Genomic DNA, 24,522 nt, shown 5'->3' on the forward strand with positions numbered 1-24,522 from the left:
CTAGAAACATCCACACTGCTGACAGCTCAAACCTATGTCTCTCATTCCAGCAATTCCATCATGAGGACATCAGCCTCCAGCCACTGCGCCCAGAGAACAATTTTATTCTCTAACAGGATTAAGCTCGATTCCCACCTCGGCCACTTCCTCGATCAGAGCTTGAACAGGTTGCCGAATCTCCCGAACCCAGTTTCAACTATGAAAGTGAGGATTGTCTCGAGGATGAAATGAGAGCACAGACATCACAGTCTCCCCCGATGTGTTTACCTGTGTCCAGATTAGACAAGCACACAAGAAAGACCCCTCCTAACCCCGCTGAGATCCCCACATGCATGTTTATTGCACTGTGTGCGCTCCTGGAGTGACCTTGGAACCATGCCAAGGCTTGCACGATACTGTCTGTACATGTCTGCTCTCTCCTTGTTGGCTTTCCTCACTTCCTGCCTGGACTGTGGCTCTTTCCTGTAAGGCAGTGGTTCTCAACCTGTGGCTCTCGACCCCTTTGGGGGTTGAACAACCCTTTCAAGAGGAGTCGCCTAAGACCATCGGAAAACACAGATATTTACATTATAATCCATAACAGTAGCGAAATTACAGTTATGAAAATAATCTTATGGTTGGGGGGGTCACCACGACATGAGGAACTGTATTAAAGGGTCGCAGCGTCAGGAAGACTGAGGATCACTCCTGTAAGGTCTCTTTCTTTCTGATCTAAGTCTCCAAGCTGCCCTTCATCACTGTCTCTAGAAATTTTTCCCTAGAATAATTATTCTTCCCTTCAGAGCAGAACCTATCCCCTCACTGCCCACAGACTGAAGTCCAATGAGAGCATGTTTCGGCCTTCTACACCTCTTTATCTCCAAGCCAGTGCCCCGACTGCCCAGGTCAGGCCTCACTCTGAGAGTAGGATTAACCGCTCCCTGACCATCTCAATCAGTTAACAGGTGGAGGGAGGGCAGTGGATCTGAGGCTCTGGTGTAGCTCGGTGGATGAGATGGGGAGATGGTGGCTTCTTACCGAGATGAAATGACTTATCAATGATCACACAGCAACCAGGGGCCTGGGGATTGATCTGTTCATCCGTGCCCTCTCTAGCTCCACCAACAGACAGCCCTGCATGAGGACACAGTCCTCAGTGGGTGAAACAGTCGCACCTATCTTGAGTCTACCTGGAGGAGGCAGAGGCCACTTCTTCACATCATCTGAGCTAAAATACGCCTCGATGCCGCCACCACCAACAGCTCCCTTGCCCTGCCCCTTGGAACATCCTGGAACAGGCTGCATCCCTTCTCCCAGGAGGCCCTTCTCAGTTACCCTTTTCTCCCGGGACGCAGAAGCCAAAGCGACCCTCTTTTCTCCACTTATCTGAACAGCTCCAATTAAACACTTTCCCAATTAAAGACTTCGGAAGGGCTCTAAAGCACAGCCAATGGGTCTGCAGTGTTCCTCACTAATTAGGTCCCTGGGGACAGCTCTACCCCATGACCCAGACAGGATGCCCCAGAGCCCCCAAAGGGCTGGCTGGGCTCAGCTGCTCTCATGAGGGATCCAGACCCAGGGTTCCCCAGGAAGGGCAAACAGCAGAGCCTACCTGAGCCCCCTCACTCCGGCACAGTGGGAAGCCAGGATCAATAGTTCTCTTGGCCAGGAGGCACCCATGTACCAAACGGTTTCTTAAGTCAGAGAGTCCATGTTCTCACATTCCTCCGAGGAGTAATAAGAAGACTATCAAGTTTGTGAATAAAAATGGTGTTGAAAAAAAAATCTCTTTAGTCTTTGACAAATGTCTAAATGTGTTCCCCACAAGTGTATTTTTATTCTAACAAGCTAATTTGAAATATAATTTAAATAATTATATTTCTACCAGAATGATACCATATGACTAACAGCACCTTGGTGGCAGAAGTACTGGAGACTTCACAGAGCTTTCAAAGAGGCTTCCATCCTGCCTCTTCCCACACAGAACACACCCCGCTAGGCGACTGGTGCACGATGCCAGCTCTCACCTCCAAACCTATAAATACACTAGGGGCCGCCCGCAAGCCCAATACCTAGAAGATGCAGGAACACAGCACAGCGGTGCTGAAGAGGCCAGGGAATCAGAAACAACACCCCAGCCTTCTGCTCCGGCCCCCTGCCACGCATCTCTTTGCTCGATTCATTAAGCAGATGGAACTCTCTCGATGTAGAAGGCCAGGGTTCGTACACTGGGGACTTACGGTGTTCTGCAAACCCCTTTTCTCCACTGTAAATACACTGTGTGCATGCTGTTTGCTCCACATCTGACGAAGCTGGGCGAGTTCTTGTCTTCTCAAATGAAAAGTCTCTGTGTCTATCCCACAAGCCAAAGCGAAGTTTTAACGCTTCAAGCTGAGAGGACACTGTTGATGTACATGTGCGTTTACTCTTGCATGTTGCGTGTGTGTGTGTGTGTGTGTGTGTGTGTGTGTGTGTGTGTGTGTGTGTGTATTCTGTGGTGCTGGAAATAGTACCCAGGGCCTTGGGCATGCTAGGCAAGGATTCTGTCACTGAGCTACATACATCCCCAGCCCTGGTGGCTTGTTTGTTTTGTATGGAGAAAAAAAAAAGTCTTAAAACTAAAGCAAAGAATATAATGTCCTTTTTGCATGTACGTATCTGCCAATCCTTTCCTTAAGGGAATTTTCTTTGAAGAGATGGACAATGGTCTTTTGAAGCACAAAAAGGATTTCTAAATGGGACGCGGTGCTTTCGCTTGCAAGGAACTATCTCATGTGAGCTCGAAGCAGAATTACTCTGCCCAGTATTTCTAAACAAGGATGTATGCTTTGAGCAGCTGGGTCTCAGTCCAGCACCCACCCTTAGCAACGACAAGGAGTCCTTAACGTCCTCACCACGATTCACGCAGGAGCAGTGACTCACCCCAAATTACCCAGAGCTAATTGTGGTCCTGGTTTTCTCTGCCATTTTTCCCTTCAGTAATTCATTTAAAGCCAACAACCGCCTTAAGGAATTGTTGAAAAGTCTTTTTAAAAAATTCTGCCTTGTTCTTAGCAGATTGACAAAAATGTATCCAATTTGGCAAAAGGACAGCTTAGAATTAGGTGTAGATTTAAATGATGATGTGTTTTTATAATTATTGGCAGGAGAAGATGGCCGCTCGAGATATTTTTTGATGCTGTTGTAAAAAGTATGCTACAAAACAGACATATAGGATGATTTCATCTTGTTAAAAATATATTTCCCTTGGTAGACATACATCTAGACACACAGTCATACACACACAGAAAAGAGGCTGTAAAGACAGATAACCAACTGCTGACGAAGGTTATCCCTAAGCCGTGGGATGGAAAGGCACTTTCACATCCTTCCTCACACTGTTCTTCTTTAGGATGCCCGAGCATGCAATGTTCTTATAATTAGGGAAGACAAGCAAAGCTATTCTCATTTCCTTTAAAAACAAAAACAAACAGTAGATGAGACAGGGTCAAGACCACATAGGATGGGGCCATAAAACTGTTGGAGCTCTAGAGGGCTGTGGAGACGCCCGGAGGGTAAAGTGCTTGTCGCCGAAGCACTAAGGACCTAAGTTCAGATTCCAACAGCCACATAAAAGTTGGGTGTGGCGACACGTTTACAATGTGGAGGTAGAGACGCGGCATGTGGATCCAGGGGTTCACTGGCCAGGCAATCTGACTGAAATGGTGAGCTGTGGATTCTGTGAGAAACCCTGTCTCAAAAACATAAGAGAGAGAGAGAGAGAGAGAGAGAGAGAGAGAGAGAGAGAGAGAGAGAGAGAGAGAGAGAGAGAGAGGCAGAGGCAGAGACAGCCAGACACAGGCACACAGAGACACCCAATGTCAACCTTTTGCCTCCCTCCACGTGTGTAGATATTGGTCAGAATGCGTGCACATCCCTCCACGTGTGTAGATATTGGTCAGAATGCGTGCGCACACACACACACACACACACCAGAAAACTGAGAGCTAGGAGAACAGTTAGGAATGAGCTCTGATGAGTGTGCTTGACTCCAGGCTCCCCAAGAGGCATTACAGAAAAGACACATGGTGATGTCTACAAACCAGAGACCATTAAGAACAGCAAACCACCTGCTCCGCTCCAAGTCCTTCTTCGGGGGACTGTGCAAATAAGATGGGACCATGGCCATTCCTAATAACGTCAAGGGGCTTCCAGTGTGGATGACGACATTCCCCCAAATAGAAGTGACGCAGACGCTTGGCCCAGCCCCTGCTACCCTCTGACCTCTGACCTCTAACCTCTCACTCTGGTTTAGCCCCTTGGCCCTCTTCACTGTTCACTAACATGCTGGGCATGCTCCTGCCTCAGGGCCTTTGCCCTTGCTGTTGACTCTACCAAGAACACTCTCCCCTCAAATATGTGGTGTGCTTCTCTTCCTCTAGGTCTGTGAACCTCTTTCTCAGTGAGTTCTTCCAACTGGTCATCTAAAACCTACTTTGCCTCAGAACCTTGGAGCCCATTCCTTATTTTTTAAGGTTGCCTAATCAGTTGAATTTTTTAAACAAAACAAAAACAGTCCAAAGAGAATATTTTTTCATTCCTGTTTATTTGTTCAGCTGATATCTATGCATTTGGTACCCTTCCCTTCTAAACTCTGTGACTTTCCCAGTGCAGACACTGAGGGAGATTGCTTTTTAACTGAACCAGAGCGATCCTAAACACCAACAGCCTTTTGGTACCTCTCCAGCAAGACATCTCCCCTAGACTCCCCAAATATATGGACATCCCTCCATCAACTTTTATACCTTTCAGATGATAACATTTTGTTCCCATCACAGCATTTAAACACAAAGCAAGTACCTGAATATGTGGCTTATCTCTCTTTTTAAATACATAAAACCCTCAGAGGCAGGAATTAACCAGTGGGCCTGCTCATCTCTGAGTCCCCGGCAGCACTGGACAACTGTCTCAAAGATGAAGGATTCGAATGAACCTTAGTGAAGTTTAATAATAACAACAACAACAACAAAAAAAAAAACTGGACCAAGAAAAGACAAGTTTATTTTCAAATATTTTTAAATTTTATTTTATGTGATGGATGTCTGGTCTGCATATGTGTCTATGTGACTATGTACCATGTGCAGGTCTGGTGCCCATGCAGGCCAGCAGAGGGTGTTAGAACCCCTGGGACTGATGGTTGTGAGCCATACCTGGGTCCTAGGAATCAAACCTGTGTCCTCTGGAAGAGCAGCCAGTGCTCTTACCCACTGAGCCAACTTTCCAGCCCCTGGGAGATTCTATTTTAGTTAACTAAGAGCCCAAAGTAAAGCCCTGTAACTTGTAAAAGAACACAGTGTGGTTCCGAGGTGGGAAAGAACATCAGAAGTTAAGCAGTATAGATCCCTGAAAGGCAGCCAACTGTATCAGATAACCAAGACTGTGGCATCCGTCCATGGCAAGCAATCGTAGCTCAACAAAACACAGGCGAGCTAGTAATACAGCCGATCTTATTTGTAAACACTGGCGACATCAGCTATGAGTCACAACAGCTGACAAGATGCCTTTTCTGCGGGCCATTTATAGACAGTAAGAAGATAATGTACAGCTCCAATACTTGCCTGACAACGAACCCACATCACAATCAAAGCAGAATGCCTGCTTTGGCATTAAAATAAAACTGTATCCAAATGTGATTCCTTTCTCTCTTGGTCCTGTGAGTCCCCACTCAAGAAAATCATATAGAAGGGAATCCAAAAAGCATCATAACTTCAGGCTGGCATCCAAGCAAGGCTTCCACCATGCAGAGAGGAACTCAATCATAAGATCTCTACGGCAGGCCTATGAGGTCAGCCACTGAACCACACGTTAGGATGCAAGGGTGAGGAGGTAAGTCCTATCATTGTGCAGTGATCAGAGGGTGATGGGGTATTGAAAAAAATCAACAAAACCCGGACAATGACAGGTGTGCCGTGGCAAGGGACTGTAGGGTACACAGGTGGGGCTGTGTGAGAGTTATGGCAACCAGTGTTCCAGATGTCAAAGTGTGAAGGAAGGGGAGAAGATGTCTGCAAAGCCAGAGTAGGAGGATTTCAGGCACCCGAAGGCCCCAGGAACATGGATTAGCGCATTCCCAGCACTGCCCAGAGTTCTACAGCACAACGCTGAGCTAGAATATATGTACTTACTCCCATACTGAGGCTGAGAGGAAGTGAAGAAAGAAAGAGATCGTCAGGAAAGCTGGGAGGCGATGGATGGAGGGTTCCTCTGGAAAGGAGGCCAGGAATCTTCAGAATGTAGTAAGTGGCACCACAGAGTGACTGTGATAAGGCTGGAGATAAGGCAGAGGCCCGAGCCTTTGTCCGCTGAAGGGTGTTTAGACAGGAGAGTGACAAGATCTGCTTTGCAATCTTAAAAGCCAGTCCCTCGGCTCCTAGGAAAAGAATGGACTGACGACTGTAACCCAGAGCGAAAGATGGGGGTGTGGGGTGTCGAAAAGTGTGTCCACTCAAGGAGGCAATGGTGGCCAGGGCTGGGCCAGGGCTATGGTTACTGGAGAGTGTGCATGTTCCAGATGAACCTGGAACGTAGAACTCACAGGACCAACGACAGCCTGGATATGGGACGGGGGGAGAACCAAGGATGATGGGCAAATTATCAGGAAGACAGTGGGGCCACCGATTGGGTGGGAGGAGAGAAGGATGATGGGAACTAGAGGCAAGAGCTCCAGGGATGGATGAATAAGACGGACACCCAGAGGAAGGTCTGTGGTGGGAATAAAAATGTAGGGTTGGTAGCATGTCGGAAGTAATACTTAAAGCCATGTGGGCGGTGGGGGTAAGTTGAGGACTCAGATAAGATGACCAGGGAAGAGAGTATTGACAGAGAAGAGGAACCAGGATGAGTTCCTGAGCATCGCCACCACCGGGTGTCAGAAAAAGGAGCCAGCAGCAGGAAGGCGGAACCATCAACAACATGGGAGGAGCTGGGAGGGCGCGGACTCAGGGAGGAAGGACCACTGGTGAGGAACACTGAGGAGGGTGGGGAGAGGGCAGACATAGAGCAGCGTCTCTGCTGAGGTGAAGGAAGAAGCCAGGCTGGAGTGTGGAAGTCAAACACACGGTAGGGAAAGAAAATGAATGGAGACGAGGGTCTGCCCCGTCTTTGAGAAGTCCTCAGAAGGACGAGGCAGGGGAACAGAAGCAGGACAGGTACTCAGGATGGGGACGTCGGGGAGTTCTTTTGAAGATGGGAAAGGCCAAACTGTGCTGCCCGATATGGCAGCCACTAGCTACATGTGGCTACTTAGAGCCAGGTCCTGAGTCACACTGGGCGCACTTCAAGTGCCCAGTGGCCTCACGTGGCTGATGGCTGCTGTAACGGACCATATGGATCAGCACACTCCTGGCTCTGCCCGGAGTTCTCTCCGACGGTTCTGAACATGGGTGAGCTCCTATATTGACACTGAGGGGGCGTTAAGAAAGTGGTCCTCGGCCGGGCGGTGGTGGCGGTGGCGGCGCACGCCTTTAATCCCAGCACTTGGGAGGCAGAGGCAGGCGGATCTCTGTGAGTTCGAGGCCAGCCTGGTCTACAGAGTGAGTTCCAGGAAAGGCGCAAAGCTACACAGAGAAACCTTGTCTTGAAAAACCAAAAAAAAAAAAAAAAAAAAAAAAAAAAGAAAGTGGTCCTCTGAGAAGGTGGAAGGGGATGGGCGGAGTCTACACCAGTAGAGAGCTGACGGGCAGCAGGAAAGACTGGTGTAGACTTTCAGCAAACAGGCAGGAGGAGAGTGGCAGCTTCACTCTTGCTGTAGGGCAGGCAGGAAGATGGAGGGGTTGCCTCGGTCTGTGGCACGAAAGGGGAGACAAGGGGTGTACAGGAAAGGTGGAGCAATGTCTGAGCGATGCCTGAAAGGATCCCCCACAAAGCAGCTGCCTCGGAACTCTATCACACACACACTGGAGACATCACATACTTAATGCAGGACACTTCACCCAAGTGAAAGGGCAGGAAGCACCTCAGGGGGAATGCAGCCTCAGCGAGGAAGTCAGGTCAGGTGGCTGGCTCTTTATTTCCTTCAATCTTTGTCCACTCTGATGGGGCTCTGACAAGGACCACAGCCAGGTCTGCTACAGGCTGCCGTTATTGGCTCGTCCTTCCCATCCTACACAACTCTCGGAAAGGATGGCAGTAGTTCTGTTTTTATTATTATTATTATTTTATTAAAATGGCTCCCTCCATCCACCTCCTCGGGCTGGACTATTTACCCAGCCTCTAGCTCCATCTCATTTTACAGTCATGGCTTGTACATTCACACACACTACAGAAGGAACTATATTTTAAAATGGCAGGGAGAGCTAAGAGCTACAAATCAGCTATTAGCTACAAGAAGTGAGTAATACACCTTTATTGAGTGATGTTAAAATTACCTGAAAGACATGTTCTGTGTTTAAAACAAAATGCCCAAGCTACTCTTCCCTGTTTTTCCACAAACAAAAATTGTTTTCTGGTATTTTCTTTAAGCTTTTGTGAGTAAACATTTTCATTTCCACAGATGTATTTTAACCACATTAACCACAGAGTTTCAGTGTTTGTTTTTGATATGCAAGTGGCCTCCTCCGCTGGGTTTGTGTCAGCTGAGGGGGAGGGGCAGGAGAAGAGTTAAAATTTCCAGGTCCTTTTATCTCCCATCTTGAGACCTACATTTGCTAACTCCTTCCCAAAGATTTTGTTTTTAAGTATGAAATCTGAGAGCCTCAAAGATTCCCACTGCTCAGAGATCAGCTCTTTCATATCTGCTGAGAGATGGCTGAAAATGTTACAAAAATCTGCCACCCAGCTAGGGTGACTCTGTCTATCACATCCCCCACGCCCCCACCCCAGTTGCCCAACATGTTAAATCTCTTGGATAGGCATCAATATTCCTAAGCAAATCTCCGCTGGGCCCCTCTGTCCCCCATGTTCCCGCTGGCCACAGCCCTCCCCTCTCCTTCTCCAAACTCTCCCTTGCTTGCCTCCACTCCCACCAAAACTCTGCCTGCCCCGGGGTGAAAGCCACTCCAGAGACTTGCCCGGAGCTAGGCACAGCAAAGCCGCTGACCCACAGGGACTGGTCAGGCCACCAGCGTAATCTTGCCTCTTTCCACTGCACCCATGCCTTCCCACACTAATCTATCCCCAAAGGGAAGCAACTTCTCTAGACCTATACAGCCGAAGGCCCTGGGTCCCACCAAGGGCTGTTCAAAGAACTCAGCAGCAGGGGACAGAGATTCAAGACCTCTGGTTCACTCCAACCATCCTCGTGGTCCCCGTCAGGCAGTGGCCTTGCCTCTGCCGATGAGCAACCACGCACTAGACTCTCCCGTTTTACAAATGCATCAGCTGTGCAAGCTGGAAGAAGTCACCCAACTACTCCGGACTCGGTTTCCTCAGGTGGAGAGCAAACACAATAAGCATTCCCTGCATGGAAAAGCACCATGAACGTGCGCTCGCTCGCATCGGTGAGCAGAGGTAAGGAGTTACTGTGTTATTAGCACAGTGTCTCCTGACTCACAGCGCCTACTGCTCGGAGAGACGCCGAGGAGAAATCAATCCCGCTTTTAAAATTACTTTATATACTCAGAAACATTAGTCACTTCAACTGAGCATCTGGAGCCTCACCTAGGTTCCTTACAGATTTCCACCATCCTCAGCCATCCTCAGCGCTGCCTGCAAGTCCACTATTCCTACGCCGAAGGGTTATGATTGGGTGTGTTTCCTTTCCAGGAAAACTTCGATTTCCATGTCGCTGGCAATAAATGCAGCGGTGAAGAATGGCAAACTGCTCTTCACACTCACAGACCCAGGCCCTGGAGTTGGTCGCGCCAGGGGCAAGGAGACCGCGGAATGGCTGAAGCGCCGAGACCAGCCCGGGTGCGGGTCCCCGCCAGGTGTCACCGCGCCGGGCTAGCCGAGAAAGGAAGGGCCGTGGGCTCCCGGCGCAAAGTCCGCGCCCAGGCCGGGGAGACCCCCCACCCCACCCCGAGCTCCCGCCGCAGCACGCGATCGGCGGCCCGGAGCCCCTCGCGGGCGCCCGGCGAGCTCACTCACCCCATCTCCGGCGCTGCTCCTGCGGCCGCTCCGACGGGGCCCCTGGCGTTCGCTGTCCGCCCGCTCGGCAGCTGCTCCCCGCGCGGCACATGCGGCGGCCCGAGTGCGCCCGGCTCAGCCCCGGCGCCGCTCCATTCCGCCGGCTGCGCGGCTTCTCTGCTGGTGTCGGGGCCGCCGCCAGGCGCAGGCGGCCGGGAGGGCGGGGGCTGGGCGGCCGGGGGCTGGGCGGCCGCGCTCGGGCGGAGCCGCCGGTGCCTCCCGCCCGCTCCTTACGTAACCTCGTGGCCCCCGGGCCGCCGCCGCCGCCGCCCGCCTGGAGCCGGGGGCGCGGCAGCGTGTGCAGAGCTCCCCCACACCCCGCCGCACGCCGCCGCGCAGTCGCCGCTTCTTCCCGCAGCCCCCTCCTCTCCTGGGTCGACCCCGCACCCGCGCGCGCCCTGCCAGGCTTGGCACTGCGCCTCGGGCGGGATGTCCCGCCTGCTGCTGGACTTGAAGTCGCAGCTGGCAGGGACTTTTTTGGCCACCCTTAGTTTGCAGATGAGGGAACCCAAGCCCCTCAGGGAGGAGAAATGATGTGATCAAGGTCATATACTCAGAGCTCAGGTCTGCAGAGCCGATCAGTAGGACCACGACTTGCTCCCCCTCCCTCCTTAAAGCCCACCTTCGTCTTCCTGCCCACTGTCTGGCTGGGTAGCCTTAGAGTAACAACCCCATTAGAATCCTGGAGGCTAATGTAGCAGGGAGGCTCCTGGTGCCCTGACTCTTCGCTGGGTAAAGACAGAATCGAACACCTTCAACATAGCGGGTTGGCAAAATTTAAGAGACTTCCTTAACCTTGGCTAAAGGCAGTCCCTTCAGCCCCCTTCCACACACCAAGTCCTGATTCCCTACCGAAGGCCAGCACTGGCACCAGCCTAACCATCACCTCCCTGGGCCTTCCAACCATCACCTCCCTGGGCCTTCCAACCATCACCTCCCTGGGCCTTCCAACCATCACCTCCCTGGGCCTTCCAACCATCACCTCCCTGGGCCTTCCACAGGATTGCTGCGGAGCCCATACTACCCACATGGACTGGCATCTCTGGACAGGGACGGGGCGGGGGGGGGGGGGGGGGGGCAAGGACAAGCAACTGGAAGAGGACCACCACCCTGCCCCTGCCTCATTTCCCTCTGGGCAACTGTTGCCTGCTAGCTAGCTTCTTCTCCTCAGGAGAGCACCAGCCCCCTGTCTCAACTGCGGGCAGAAACTTCTCAAGTACGATTTGATCAGTGGCTTCCTTCCCACTGTCCTTGGGATGAGCCTGCTCAGTCCACTACCCCTCCAGCCTTTTCTCCTCCCACTTTGCCCTTGTTCTCTGAGCTCCAGCCAGCTGGCCATCCTTTCAGCCTTCCTATGTGCAATTCTCTCTGACTGGGAAGATTTTCTCCTCGTGTTTCCTACTTAGACTTCAGATCTCAGTTAAGCTGTCACTTCCTTTGGAGGCTTTACCTGAGGCCATGGATGGCATTGTACCTGTGCATTTTTTTTCTTCCTTGCACGCATTGTTAGTGGTATCCACTGTAAAATTATTGGTTTAATATTCCGGACACACCTGCAAACTCTTAGAAGGCATGGTGTTTTGTCCATCATCGTAGCCCCACTCCCTACAATGGATATTCAAAGTCTTCCACAAATATTTGTCGAATGCATAAGCAAATAGACCAAGCCCCTTCTACACAAAATTGATCAGGGTTTGTACACACAGGTGAGCCTGTTGAGACCCAAGACCAATAACCACTCAGTCCTGGAGAAGGCACATCTAACACACGCTAAACTCCAAAGACCAGGCCTGTGCCAAGGTGCCTATGGGGATGGTGTCACCAGTAGGGGCCAAGAAAGAAGCTAGCAGATGGGGAATTACGAGCAGGAGCCAGCTCCTGTGTATTAGGGGTACGGAAGGCAAGAATCTCCGAGGGAAGGAGCCCAGCAGTGACCCCAGCTCTGGCTGGGAGTTCCCTTCTGCTCCACTGATGGAGAAGACACACCCACATCAGCTTGGCAAGATGCAATGAGGCTGAGCAGGTGGGGTGGTGAATCACACTGCCTGCTTCACGGTGGGGGGGGGGATGGCGGGGTGTGTGTGTGTGTGTGTGTGTGTGTGTGTGTGTGTGTGTGTGCTCAGAACTGTGGAGGTCAAGTGCTCTGTGACGAAACTGGCTGTCCTCTGGGTAGAAGGCTCTGGGGGAGGGGAGGGGAGAGGTGACCAGACTCGAGGTTTGGGGAGGGATGCACTTTCTTTCCTCCACTTTCTCCGAGCTCCTCCAAGAGGTGAGGCATGGGGAATGTGGCTTCTGCTTCTCCACTCCTCTCCTTCCCACCAAGGCTGGTGGCTTCTCCGGAGACTTCTCTGATGGCTCTGTCATCCTCTGGAAGAGTCTTTACTGGCCCCCTTTCGTTATCTTGGACTCTTCCCAAGAGATGGGCATTCCATTTCCCTATTAGAGGCCCTCCATGGAGGCCAGTGCAGGCAAGCTTCATTGTGGAACATCTCTCCTCCTGTGATCTCAGTGGCCCTAGCTGACAATGGAGATGATGGGTGAAACCTACTATTTCAAGAAGGCCAAAATGAAGAGAGAGAGAGAGAGAGAGAGAGAGAGAGAGAGAGAGAGAGAGAGAGAGAGAGAGAGACTGTGCTGGCTGGTGGTTGAGGCCTGGCCACAGAGAGCCTATGTAGGACAATAAACTGGGTAGAAGAGGAGCCAGAGATGGGGACAGCTGAAGATGTGGGAAAGAGGCGTGGCCTTGGGGAAAGCAGGGAAGATGGGATCTGGGCCTAGTAGGAGCTAGTCCTGGAGCGAGGAAGAGGTATTGCCTCAGTAGGCAGGAAGGGCCAAGGGGATGTTTACCTGGAGGGCATCTGAGGAAGCAAGGATACCTAGTGAGCAAGTGTGAGGAAACAGATGGGGAAACAGCCAATGAGAAGCAGAGGAGCTGGGAAAATACAAGCGAGTGTTAGGATACAGCCATATTTGAGAATGAACAGGGCAATCGGTGCATTAGAAGGCTGGAGGCCAGGCGTTGACCACCACGAGCTCGGGGACGTGTTTGTCATTCTGTGCAGGAGTCAGAGGCTTCCAGAACAGACCACTAGGCACAAACGTTGGGCTGAGGAGTTTGCGTTCTAACTGAACCACATCACATAACCTTGGGTAGCTCATCAGCAAGCTATAGCCAAGCCAGTAATAATAAGGAAGCGAAGGGATGGGGCCGTAACTCAGTGGTAGAGTGCTCGGCCGGCGTTCTAAAGTCCACCGCCAGTGTCACAACAAAAGGAAAGAGAGCAGCTCCCTTGTGCCCACCAACTCAACCAAAGCCCCCTGGGCCAAGAAGCACTGTGCACACTCCCTAACAAGCCAGAGCTCCACAGCTCTCTGGCTTCCTGCTCTCAAGAGCTAGCTCTTGGAGAAACGGCTGACGTGAAGCGGGAAAGTGACAGGCTGATCCCTGAAACATCTTCATAGTTATCGTTATTATTACTATTCATGCACTCTTTGTGTGAGTGCAAGTATATACATGCTATGGTGCACAAGCAGAGATCAGAGGACAACGTTAGGGAGTCCTCCCTTCCACCGTGAGTCCCGGGTGTCGAACCTTACCTGCTGAGGCACCTTGCTGGCTTCCCCAAAGCACCTCGTCACACCCACGCATGAGAACATGCTCCCAGACTACAGCTATAACTGAGCACTCACACCTGTAACCCCAGCATGTAGGAGGAGCAGTGCAAGTTCAAGGGCAGCCTGGGCTGTGCTGGGAGATGCCCTCTCTAAACAAACAAACAAACCTCCACCATGCCACAGAGTACAGGGGTCCACTGAAGGGGTTCTCAATGGCCAGAGTGACAATCGGAGAGATAGAGAGACTTGTATGAAATTATAGCAGCAAATATAGATACATAGCCAGGCATGATGGCGTGCGTTTGCAATCCCAGCAGTTCAGAGACAGAGGCAGGAAGATCCAGGCCAATCAGGGCTAAATAAATAATGGGGCTTTGACTCCCCCCACCACCACCACAAAGGATACACAAGTTAACAGTGAGGTGTATAAAATAAGTATGTGCGGGAAGGTTTAAAAACCACCATCGCCATCACCTCAGCCCTGCTCCACGTAAGCATAGGCAGGGTTTGGTGACCTGACTCCAGAATAGACTATAGAAAACGGAAGAGTTCCCCTGGAGTGAAAGCCCCTCGAAGCTGCTGTCTTAACCACAAGGCTGACTAAGGTCAGCATTACCAATGATGTTTCGTGCACGTTACATACTTCTGAGAGGGTGTGAAGGAGAGCCTCCACCTACGTGATATTCCCTCGGAATCCATGACACCTGTCTACTAGTGAGAAATACTACAGCAAAGTGAGTGTGAGAAGTGTCCTCAAAACACCGGACCAGTCCTCAAAGGCATCATAGCCATCACACACAAGAAAAGACGGACGGATTTCCAAGACCAGAGGAGACTAAGGAACATGGCGTACTAAGATCAGTGTGGTGCCTAAATTAGATCCTGAAACAGGAGGAAAACTGATTAAATCTTGGGCTGACCAGAGGGCTCATTGGGTAAAGGTGCTTGCCAAACAGGCCTGGCAACTAACATTCAATCCCCAGAAACATGTCAACAGGAAAGAACCCACTCCACAAATGTGCTCACTTCCACGTGTACACCATGGCACAAAAGCCCTCTCTGCCCCCACAAATAGTAAATAAAAAAATAATAAAGATTAAGAAAAATTAAGCCCTACAAAGTCTAGAGTTTGGTAATAATGTACCCATGTTGGTCCCTTAGTTATAACAAATACTCCATGGTAATATAAGATGTTAAAAGGGAAGCTAGGCCAGTCATAGTACGTTACCCCTTTAATCCCAGCACTCAGGAGCCAGAACCAGGCAGATCTCTGAGTTCAAGGCCAGCCTGGTCTACATAGTGGGTTCCAGGACAGCCAGAGATACATACTAAGACCTTGCCTTAAAAACGCAAAAACCAGCCGGGCGGTGGTGGCGCACGCCTTTAATCCCAGCACTCGGGAGACAGAGGCAGGCGGATCTCTGTGAGTTCGAGGCCAGCCTGGGCTACCAAGTGAGTCCCAGGAAAGGTGCAAAGCTACACAGAGAAACCCTGTCTCGAAAAAACAAAAAAAAAAAAACCGCAAAAACCAAAGGGGGTGGCTGGCAGAAGGGACCACAAGAAAGCTCTCTACTACTTTTTGTTTTTGTTTGTTTGTTTTGGAGATGGAGTCTCACTATGTAGCCCTGGCTGAACAGGAACTTGATATGTAGATCAGGCTGGCCTCTAACTCACAGAGATCTACCTGCCTCTGCTTTGTAAGTGCTGAGATTAATTAAAGGTGTGTGCCACCACATCTGGCTTTCTATACTATTTTTGAAACTTTCCCCAATGTCTCAAATTATCTCAAATAGTAAAATAGTATAAAATAATATAAAAAATAGTCAGACTGAGGAGTAGCTCAGCAAGTAAGGGCACTTCCTGCCACTCCTGAGGACATGAGTTCAATCCCTGGGACATAGTGGAAGACGAGAACTGACCCTGGTAAATTGTCCTCTCTCTCTCTCTCTCTCTCTCTCTCTCTCTCTCTCTCTCTCTCTCTCTCTCTCTCTCTCTCACACACACACACACACACACACACACACACACACACACACACACACAACCATCAATACCTGTGAAAAGAAAAGGAACATTTTTGAGACCCTCCTGTGCGCTCAGTCCTGCAGATGTTAGCCAGCTGCGGTACCAGACAGGCGGGCACGCAGAACAAGTGATTTGAAACATGTTCAGTCTCTGTGTCAGCAAGGCAAGACCTGAAGATTTAGTGATGTTTGCATGACTCCTACATCAAGCCATCGAAATCAGCACATTTCAGTGCTTTAAACTGACACCAAGTAAGAAATATATTTTATACTACACTAAATACTTCCGCTCTCCAGTTTTTGTCTACATCAAATGCAAACAAGTTACACAGATAATTCTTCTCCTCTTGCCTGAAGAGCGTTCTGACACTTCATTCTGGGTCGTCTCTAAAGTCAGACTACTCACAGTCTACTAAACTGATACTAGTGAGCTGGGTTTCTGCTGTTACTGATAGAGACTGGACATTGTTTCCAACCATGAGACAGTCCAATTCTCAATTACATATGAAACAAATATCTTATTAAAGTCATGAATTAATGGATAACTATTAAATATTATGAAGCTATTAGGCCATATTTGTGAAGATAGGAAAACAATTCTTCCTTCAACAAATATTGATCACCTACTATGTACCCGCTCCATGATGAGTATTAGGGATAAAGTGCTCAGAAGTAAAGCCACAGTTCTTCTATCACCTAACTGGAAGACTGCATGGGATATACTAACCCTGACTACACAGATGCCAAGTTGTGACCTGTGTGACTGAAGGGCTCTAATTTAGGCTAGGGAGGAATGGTCTCTTTAGGAAGCTCGAGGCCAAGATGCGTTAGTCAGGAAGGGTATGCAGAAGAGGTCCCAGGCAGAGAAAACTTCACAGGCTCCGGAGTGACAGAGAATAAGGCATGTGGAAAACTTGAAGTCAGTCAGCCAGTGTGGTTCCAGTGAGGAAAGTCCAGCAAACACAAGACAGGTGAGGACCCGAGACTAGCCTGAGAACCTGCGGTTTATCCAAACACAATGGGAAGCCACTAACGGGTTGAAAATGCCACGATCTGTTTCCGTTTGTAAAAGGTCACTCTGTCTTCTGGGAGAAAGGACAAGAAAGGAACAAGCTTTGGGAGGAGGAAGTGTCAGATTTCTCCAGAGGTAGAGTCCCGGGTTGGTCGTCCATGCTCTAGCCTCTAGAGTCTGGTGGGCTGACACCACTGGTGGACACCCTTTACCCGAGTGAACACTGGCAGCCCTGATTGGACGCAGTGAGTTTCTAAAAAGAAAAAATAAAAGGACATGAAGTTTGGAGGGAGATTGGCATTGGGAACGGGGAGTCTCAGCAGGAGTCGGACGGAAGGTAGATGTACCCAGAACACATTGTATATATGTATGAAATTCTCAAAGAATAAATAAAATACACTAAAAAAAGGAATCTCAGCTGAAGCTTGGCTTGGGAAATAAGAGTGAAATCACAGAGATCAGTTAAAGAGGCTCGAGAACAGGTCCCAATCCAGCCACAGCCATCTCAGGACAAAAGACGGATCCAAGAGGGACCCAACAGGAGTGAGTGATGTGTACGATGTGTGTAAAGATGAGTTCATAAAATAAGCTGGGTTACAGCTGCTCTCTAACTAAGGTGCATGTGGACAGGGCTTCAGGATCCCAGCCGAGAGACTGCAGCAGAAGGGGACCTGGCTCAGCCATTGGCCGTCTCTGTGGCCTTGGACAAGGTCATCTCTCTCTCAGCCTCTCATCTCTGAAGTGGGCCACTTCATTGGACATTAGGACGAGTAGATGAGGTAATGACTGTTTGGGCCCTGGTCAGTTCCTGTTGCATTGCGTCACGGATAGAGCATAGTCACTGTGAGTGTACTGACTGGTGGCAGAAGTAGGGTGACATTTCTGTTTTCCTAGTGTGATTGAATTGATGTGGTCACAATAATCAACATTTTAACCGGAAGCTGGGTGTGGTGGTACTTGTGTGTGATCTCAACGTCTGGGAAGTAGAGGCAGGGGGATCGGGAATTCAAGGCCATCCTAAAGGGCATGGTGAGTTTGAGACCCTCTCTCGAGTCAGAGGATGCTGGAGGCTACTCCCTCAATGCAAGCAGCACCTACATTCCCTGCCACATACTTTTGCTCACCTATGTGGAGAGCCTTCCGCGGTGGTCAGAGAAGAGTGATTGATAACCTGTCTCTTTTGAGACACTAGATAAAATTGGACCACCAACCTCCAACCTTTCAGTTTTCAAACTAGCCAAGTACCTTCCCTTAGAAAAGTGAGCTATAAATAGTCTTCAGTGTTCCCATTGGCCTGCATCTTTCTCAAATCCATCCACCCCAAAAGTCCCCAAGGTTGTTAATAAGATTTATGCACTTATTGAACCTTTACTGAACGCCTATTCTGAGCAGGCTTGGGACCTCAGACAACTTAGCCAGGAAAGAAAAATAATAAATTTCATGAGGTCCTCCTCTACCGGAATAAGGCTGCAGAAAAGGCACATATGGCTTTAAAGGGATTTGGGAGAGAAAGCCAAGACATAGAGATACAAGGGCGTTCCTGGGGATGACACAAACATACATTGGTGACAGAAATGCCCAGGTGGCTAGCTCAGTGATGGATGGTGGGAAGAGGCCAGAGAGTCACGTGAGAAGTGTGAACTTGATTCTGTATGCTGCAGGGGATACCTAGTGAAAGTTCTGATATAGTGAGACAACATACTCAGATGTGTGTCTTAGATCCTCTTGGCATCAGTGGACAGAATGATCTAGAAGGGCAGAGACCAGAGGCAAGAGAAACTTGTTAGAAAGACCTACAAGACACAGGCTTCAGTCAAGACAAGGCAAGGAGAGAGGGGGTCTGCATCAGTTTGAAGGTCAGATATGAATGGAGTAAGGGGGGGGAGTTGCTGTTGCTGGGGGGAGGGGCTGGCCCTCTAACAATCCCACAACCTTGAGAGGCTGGACCTCACTGGCTGACTCCCAACAGACTCCAACACGCCGAGGCAAAAATAGAAATGACCATAGCTGCCCAGCCAGCTCAAAGTGCCTACAGGGGCACAGGGGCATCCAGGTCGTGCTGCCCAGATACCTGAGCTGCCCTGCACCGTCACCTGTTCCTTTCGACATCTGAATCTCCTCCACTGAACTGCGGTCTTCAAGGACAGGGTCCCTCCCCTGGACTAGGTTTGTTTTTCTTTGGGCCCCATGTTCAGACAGGCTCTCTTCTGTCTCCTGTTCAAGTCTAGCAAGAACTACAGGCCAAACCAAGATGTTAGAATTGGGTCTCACTGTGACTGACAGACCTGACTCGGGGACAGGCATTCTGAGCCCATCACTGTGGTTGGGGGGAAATGGATTGTTTAACGTGCAAGCTGGGGTGAGATATGGAGGCAGCTTCTCAAGACAGCCATTGTCTGAGACCGAGACGAAAGCAGAAACCTGGAAAAAAATCAAGAATAGTAGATTTGGGGTGGTGGCAAGAACACATCCAATGCCCACGTGAGTGTCTAATCACTTTTGTTTCCCAGTCCTAGCTACAGAGTACACAGATGAATTCCTGGATGAAAGACAGAGGACAGAGTCAAGCTATTGCTGGAGAACTTGCAGTGAGCAATCTGGAGACTGGACACAGTGCTGAGCCTGTCAGGTGGATGGAGTAGAAATAGATGCTTCAAACACGTTATTCTCGACCTTGGCTAAACATTAAAATCACTCCGGGAGCCTTGAGAAACTCCTCACACCAGGAACCCCCCTCCAGAGAGCATAACTGGTCCAAGAGGTGTCCAAACATCAGTTATCCTTTAAACTTCCCAGAGGATTTCAAAGTGCAGCCTTCTCTAAGCCTACTGATGTCCAAAGAGAAGCAGACAGTAGCCCCAGAGCTCCAGGCATTTGGAAAAGGATGGTGATGAGAAGGAACACACCCTCGTTCCTTGTCTGGGCTATCCTGAGAGTTAGGGCTCTGCAGAAGAAAAAAAAATCCAAGGACTCTGTGAAGCCAGACAGGTGTGATACTCCCTATGAACACAGGGCAGAAAAAAAAGTGAATTCTGAATTCCATTTGCTCCCTCCAGGAGACACCAGTGCCGTGTGGATGGCTAGATACAAACCAGACAGGCACATGTTTGTAAATCAGGACTAGCTGGGATGGGTCGGGTTCAAACAGGCCGGGCCTAAGCTGTGGAACCAGCCTTGGTGTCCATCAACAGGTGAATGAGTAGACAAAATGAGATAGACAGACACAGTGGGGTTTTCGTCAGCCACAAAGACAAATGACACCACAACATTCGCAGGGAAATGGACAGAGCTGAAGATCATTATGTCGAGCAGACTAAATCAGACGGAGACAAATACTCCGTGTTTCCTCGTGTGGGGAGTTTATATTTCACCTCTATAGGTGTGCGTATATCTGCACACACATAAGTAGATGTGAAGAGGTCTGAAGGGAGAAAAGAGAGGGAGAGAGTCACGTAACAGGTGATGCGAAAGCAGAAGCAGGGACATCTTGGGGTGAAGAAGGGGACCAGCCAGGGAGAAGGGGAAAGAAGTACAACACTCTATGAACCCGTTACTTTGTATGCTGACTGCAGGTTACTTTTTCTCAACTTGACACAAACTAGAATCTCCCGAAAAGAGGGAACCTCAACTGAGGAGTTGGCTCCATCAGACTGGCCTGTGGCCCTGTCTGCAGAACACTTTTTAGATGAATGATGATGGCGGGAGGACCCAGCCCACGGTGGGCGGTTCCATCCCCTAGGCAGGCGCTCCTGGGTTGTGTAAGAAAGCAAGTGGAGCAAGCCGCGGAGAGCACGCCAGTAAGCAGTGTTCCTCTGCAGTCTCGGCTCCAGTTCCTGCCTCCAGCATCCAGCTTGGAGGTCCTGTCCTGACTTCCCTCAACGAAGCGCTGTAATGTGTAAGATGAAAACTGGTTTGGGTCAGCGTTTTATCAGAGCATTGACAGCAAATACCAGGTCGCTAACTAAACAAGAAAATTAATGAAGAAACAAACACATGAGGCTGAACCCCAGAGCCGTGTCTGAGGCAGAATCCACAAGATGAGAGACCCTGGAAGTCATGTGTGGCACCGGGATATTTGCCTGGAGATGCTAGGGTGGTACATGTATGTGGACATGTATGTGGAATCCAGGAGGGAAAGAGGCACTAGATGTGCTGGGATATGGGAATCTAAGGAACAATCAAGAGTCGCCATCCTTGGACTAGGGATCTAGCTCCACGATAGGGCACTTTCCCAGCATGCACTAGGCCCTGAGAAAAAAAGAAAAAGGACATGTCAGCAGGCAGTTAGCTATCATGTTTCAACTGTTCAGAAGGGAGACATGAGAGCCATCGACAGCTTGTGTCTTAGTGCAGGAGAGTATGTTAAGTGAACACAAGTGGGCACAGGAAAGACAAGGGTGGTCTTACCAGAGAGGGAAGTGTGGGGATGAAATCATGGTCTTAGTACCCAGGGGACCACCCGGTTCTAGATGTACATCAATCCCCCGTCGCCCCAATTTATCTTCATCAAATACCAGCTGTTAAAATATGAAAAGATCCTTTGTCAATCAGGTAAAAGCAAACAAATAACACAAAACAAACCCCAAACAATGAAGAACAAGACACATGTGGGCTTACCACCCATTTCAACGTAGCAAATATTTACTGGACGCCTACTAAGTGCCATATTGACCACAGATGGTTTGGCTGGCATGGTTAGTTTATCAGGCACACAGTCCCACTCCTACACACTTCCCAGCCCCATCTGGGAGACCTCAGTGGTTCTGGTTCCTAGAACCTGCCTCTAATTCACCCGTTCCAAACAGTCTTCTTGCAAATCTAGGTCCTCACAGTGGGTAACGTCTTTTCTGGAAACCGCCGATTTCACATTGCGGCTCACAGGTGAGCTCTCTTGACTGTCACACAAAGCCCTGGCCTATGCTGCACCACTGCCACCATCCCAACCCCTGGCTACTGTCTCAAGGCCCACCTGTGGCTCTTTCCTACTTCCTGTGCAAGGCAGAGAAAGATGATCTGGCCGCTGGCTGGGGAAGAAGGGCAGCAACGAGATGGCCGTTCTACACACCTCCCCCACAGCTGAGTCTGTGGCTGTCCTCAGTCACAGCAAGAATGACACAACAGAATAGTCTACAGAGCACCTCCTGGAATCAAGACAGGATCGCTCTCGTCACATTGAGTGAAAGACTAGCGGGTCCCTCAGTCATGTCCCATCCACAGAGACTAGTGGGTCCCTCAGTGATGTCCTGCCCACAGAGACTAGTGGGTCCCTCAGTCATGTCCCATCCACAGAGACTAGCGGGTCCCTCAGTCATGTCCCATCCACAGAGACTAGCGGGTCCCTCAGTGATGTCCAACCCACAGAGACTAGCGGGTCCCTCAGTCATGTCCCATCCACAGAGACTAGCGGGTCCCTCAGTGATGTCCAACCCACAGAGACTAGCGGGTCCCTCAGCCATGTCCCATCCACGGAGACTAATGGGTCCCTCAGTCATGTCCCACCCACAGAGACTAGTGGGTCCCTCAGTCATGTCCCGCCCACAGAGACTAGTGGGTCCCTCAGTCATGTCCCGCCCACAGAGACTAGTGGGTCCCTCACTCATGTCCCATCCACGGAGACTTACCCTTTCGTCATTTTCTCTGTGGTTCCTTGCCCCCTCATGCGCCTGCCGGATCCCTTCCCCCCTATGCTAGTCCATAATATGAGGGTTGCCTCTTGAACAGATTCTCCCTTTTGACACATTTTTGTTCAGTTCTGTATGATTTCTTGTTCTCTTTGCACATGCTGTCTCTTCTTTTTGTGAAGTTCTTCAGTCCGCTCACTCTTTCCTCCTTCAAATCATCACAAAGCTGGGTGTCTGGTCTACTTTACTCAGAGATCCCCTTAAATTACATGTTATCAGGTTTATTACTTTGTCTTCTGAACAAGTTGTTTTGTTTTTTTGCAACTGGGGCAAAATGTATAAGATTTCCCAGTTCAATCAGTTAAGCGACACTGAGTATATTCACAGTATTGGGTAACCCTCATCTTCTGGACTTTTTCATTATTCCCAAATCAAAATAAGTGGGGTCTGGGGGGTTGTGTTTTGTTTTTTTCAAGACAGGGTTTCTCAGTGTAGCTCTGGTTGTCCTGGAATTCCCTTTGCAGACCAAGTGGGCCTTGAACTCACAAAGAGCCACCTGCCTTGCCTCTGCCTCCCCAGTGTTGGGATCAAAGGTATGAGCCACCACCGCCAGCCAAATTAAGTTTTTTAATACTCAGAAAGTAGGGACATATTAACCTAATTTTTATCATTAGTTCTGCATGTCGCTTGTGCTTTTTAAAGGCCATTTTCTGTTGCTATAACAAAGTACCCCAAACTTAGAATTTTATATGTGTGTGTGTGTGTGTGTGTGTGTGTGTGTGTGTGTGTGTGTGTGTGTATCTTTTTAGCTTAGAGAATTGAAGGTTGCCTGGGTATGCTGGCTCATGCCTTTAATTCCAATACTTGAGAGTCAGAGTACTGACTGAATTCAGAGTACTCTGAATTCAAGGACAGCCTGGCCTACATAGTGAGACCCAGTTTTAAAAACAAAACAAAACAAAAAATCAATAACAACAACAACAAAACCAAAAGCAAACAAACAGGAAAAGTGTAGAGCATGGCGAGAGTCTCCTCCACGGCTGCTCAGACCCCTGTGCTGCAGCTGCTAACCTCTGTCTGGACCATAGCTCTGTGGAGAAGTGGAAAAGAAGATGAAGGTCTTGGGAGGCCAAGAGAATGACTCTCTCTCTCTCTTTCTCCCTCCCTCTCTCTCTTATTTCCTCCTCCTTTCTTTGCCTCCCTCTCTTTCTCCTCTTATTTTTGCACATGTTACTTGATAGTCATGTGGATTCTATTGATAACAACGTGCCTCAGAGAACTAACTCAGAGGTAATGCCCCATGGCCTAAATACCTCCCACTAGGCCCCCTTCTCCCCTACAGGTTCCACCCCATCTCAACACGGCCAGACTCCCCAGGCACCTAGCACGTGACCTTTGGGGTATGAAGTCTAGTTTTATCTAAACCACAGCAATGTCCCATGAATAACCTTGACTAAAGCTGACATCATGGGCCACACCTGTAATCCCAGCTGCTCGGAAGGCTGAAGGACAAAAATTGCTGATACCACGGGTTGGAGAGCAGCCTGGGAAACATGGCAAAAGTCTATCTCAAAATAAACAAATAACTCCTGGCTAGTCAGAGTAGATGAGAAGTTTAATATAAAAGATATTGAAATAGCACTAATATCAGCTCTTCAAGCTACCGCTTCTAGAATTTCCTACCAACACAAGAAAGTCTGGTCTACAGAGAATGGAAAAAATATTTATGAACTTATTCTAGCTGGATCTAAATCACACTAAGTCTTGACCTTGGCTGCAGGGTCTGAGTCCCTCCCAAACCCTAAGAAGAGGAAGATGAGACCTATGATCTCTTCTGCTTTGCCACCAGACTTTCGTGGCATCCCAATCCGGGTTACAAAATTAATTTGAAGGAGGGATGGGCTGAGGCCCTTGCTGCTGAGTAAGATTCCTGAACAACTACGTTAGTGTTTCCCCAACTTGCCTCATCACCTGACTCATTTAGGCATTTATTAAACTTGCAATTCAGTACTGCTGGGGTAGACTATGAGAAAGTGCGTGTTTCATAATGGCCTGGAGTGATTCTTAGGAAAGGATGAAGGGAAGTGCTCCATTAGCAAGGAGCGGCTGAGTGAGCTGCCTAAGGCTGCACAGTAAAGTCCTAGTCAGACTCACTACAGGTTCCCGG

At 49.5% G+C, this 24,522-nt stretch overlaps 1 protein-coding gene across 2 annotated transcripts in view; it reads right to left on the reverse strand.

Annotated features, from left to right (window-relative positions):
- Homer2 (homer scaffold protein 2) overlaps nt 1-10,227 on the reverse strand; it is a 97,606-nt gene extending 87,379 nt beyond the window's left edge. The window contains exon 1 of one of the 2 annotated variants that reach the window (XM_076546156.1): nt 10,045-10,227. In XM_076546156.1, coding sequence (XP_076402271.1) covers nt 10,045-10,049 — 5 coding nt within the window. In that variant the 5' untranslated portion in view covers nt 10,050-10,227. The remainder of the gene's footprint in view (nt 1-10,044) is intronic. The other variant, XM_076546161.1, reaches the window with a different exon arrangement.
- Between the last annotated feature and the right edge of the window lie 14,295 nt (nt 10,228-24,522).

The sequence above is a fragment of the Peromyscus maniculatus genome, chromosome 1 (assembly GCF_049852395.1).
Source record: "Peromyscus maniculatus bairdii isolate BWxNUB_F1_BW_parent chromosome 1, HU_Pman_BW_mat_3.1, whole genome shotgun sequence".
Taxonomy (NCBI): Eukaryota; Metazoa; Chordata; class Mammalia; order Rodentia; family Cricetidae; genus Peromyscus; species Peromyscus maniculatus.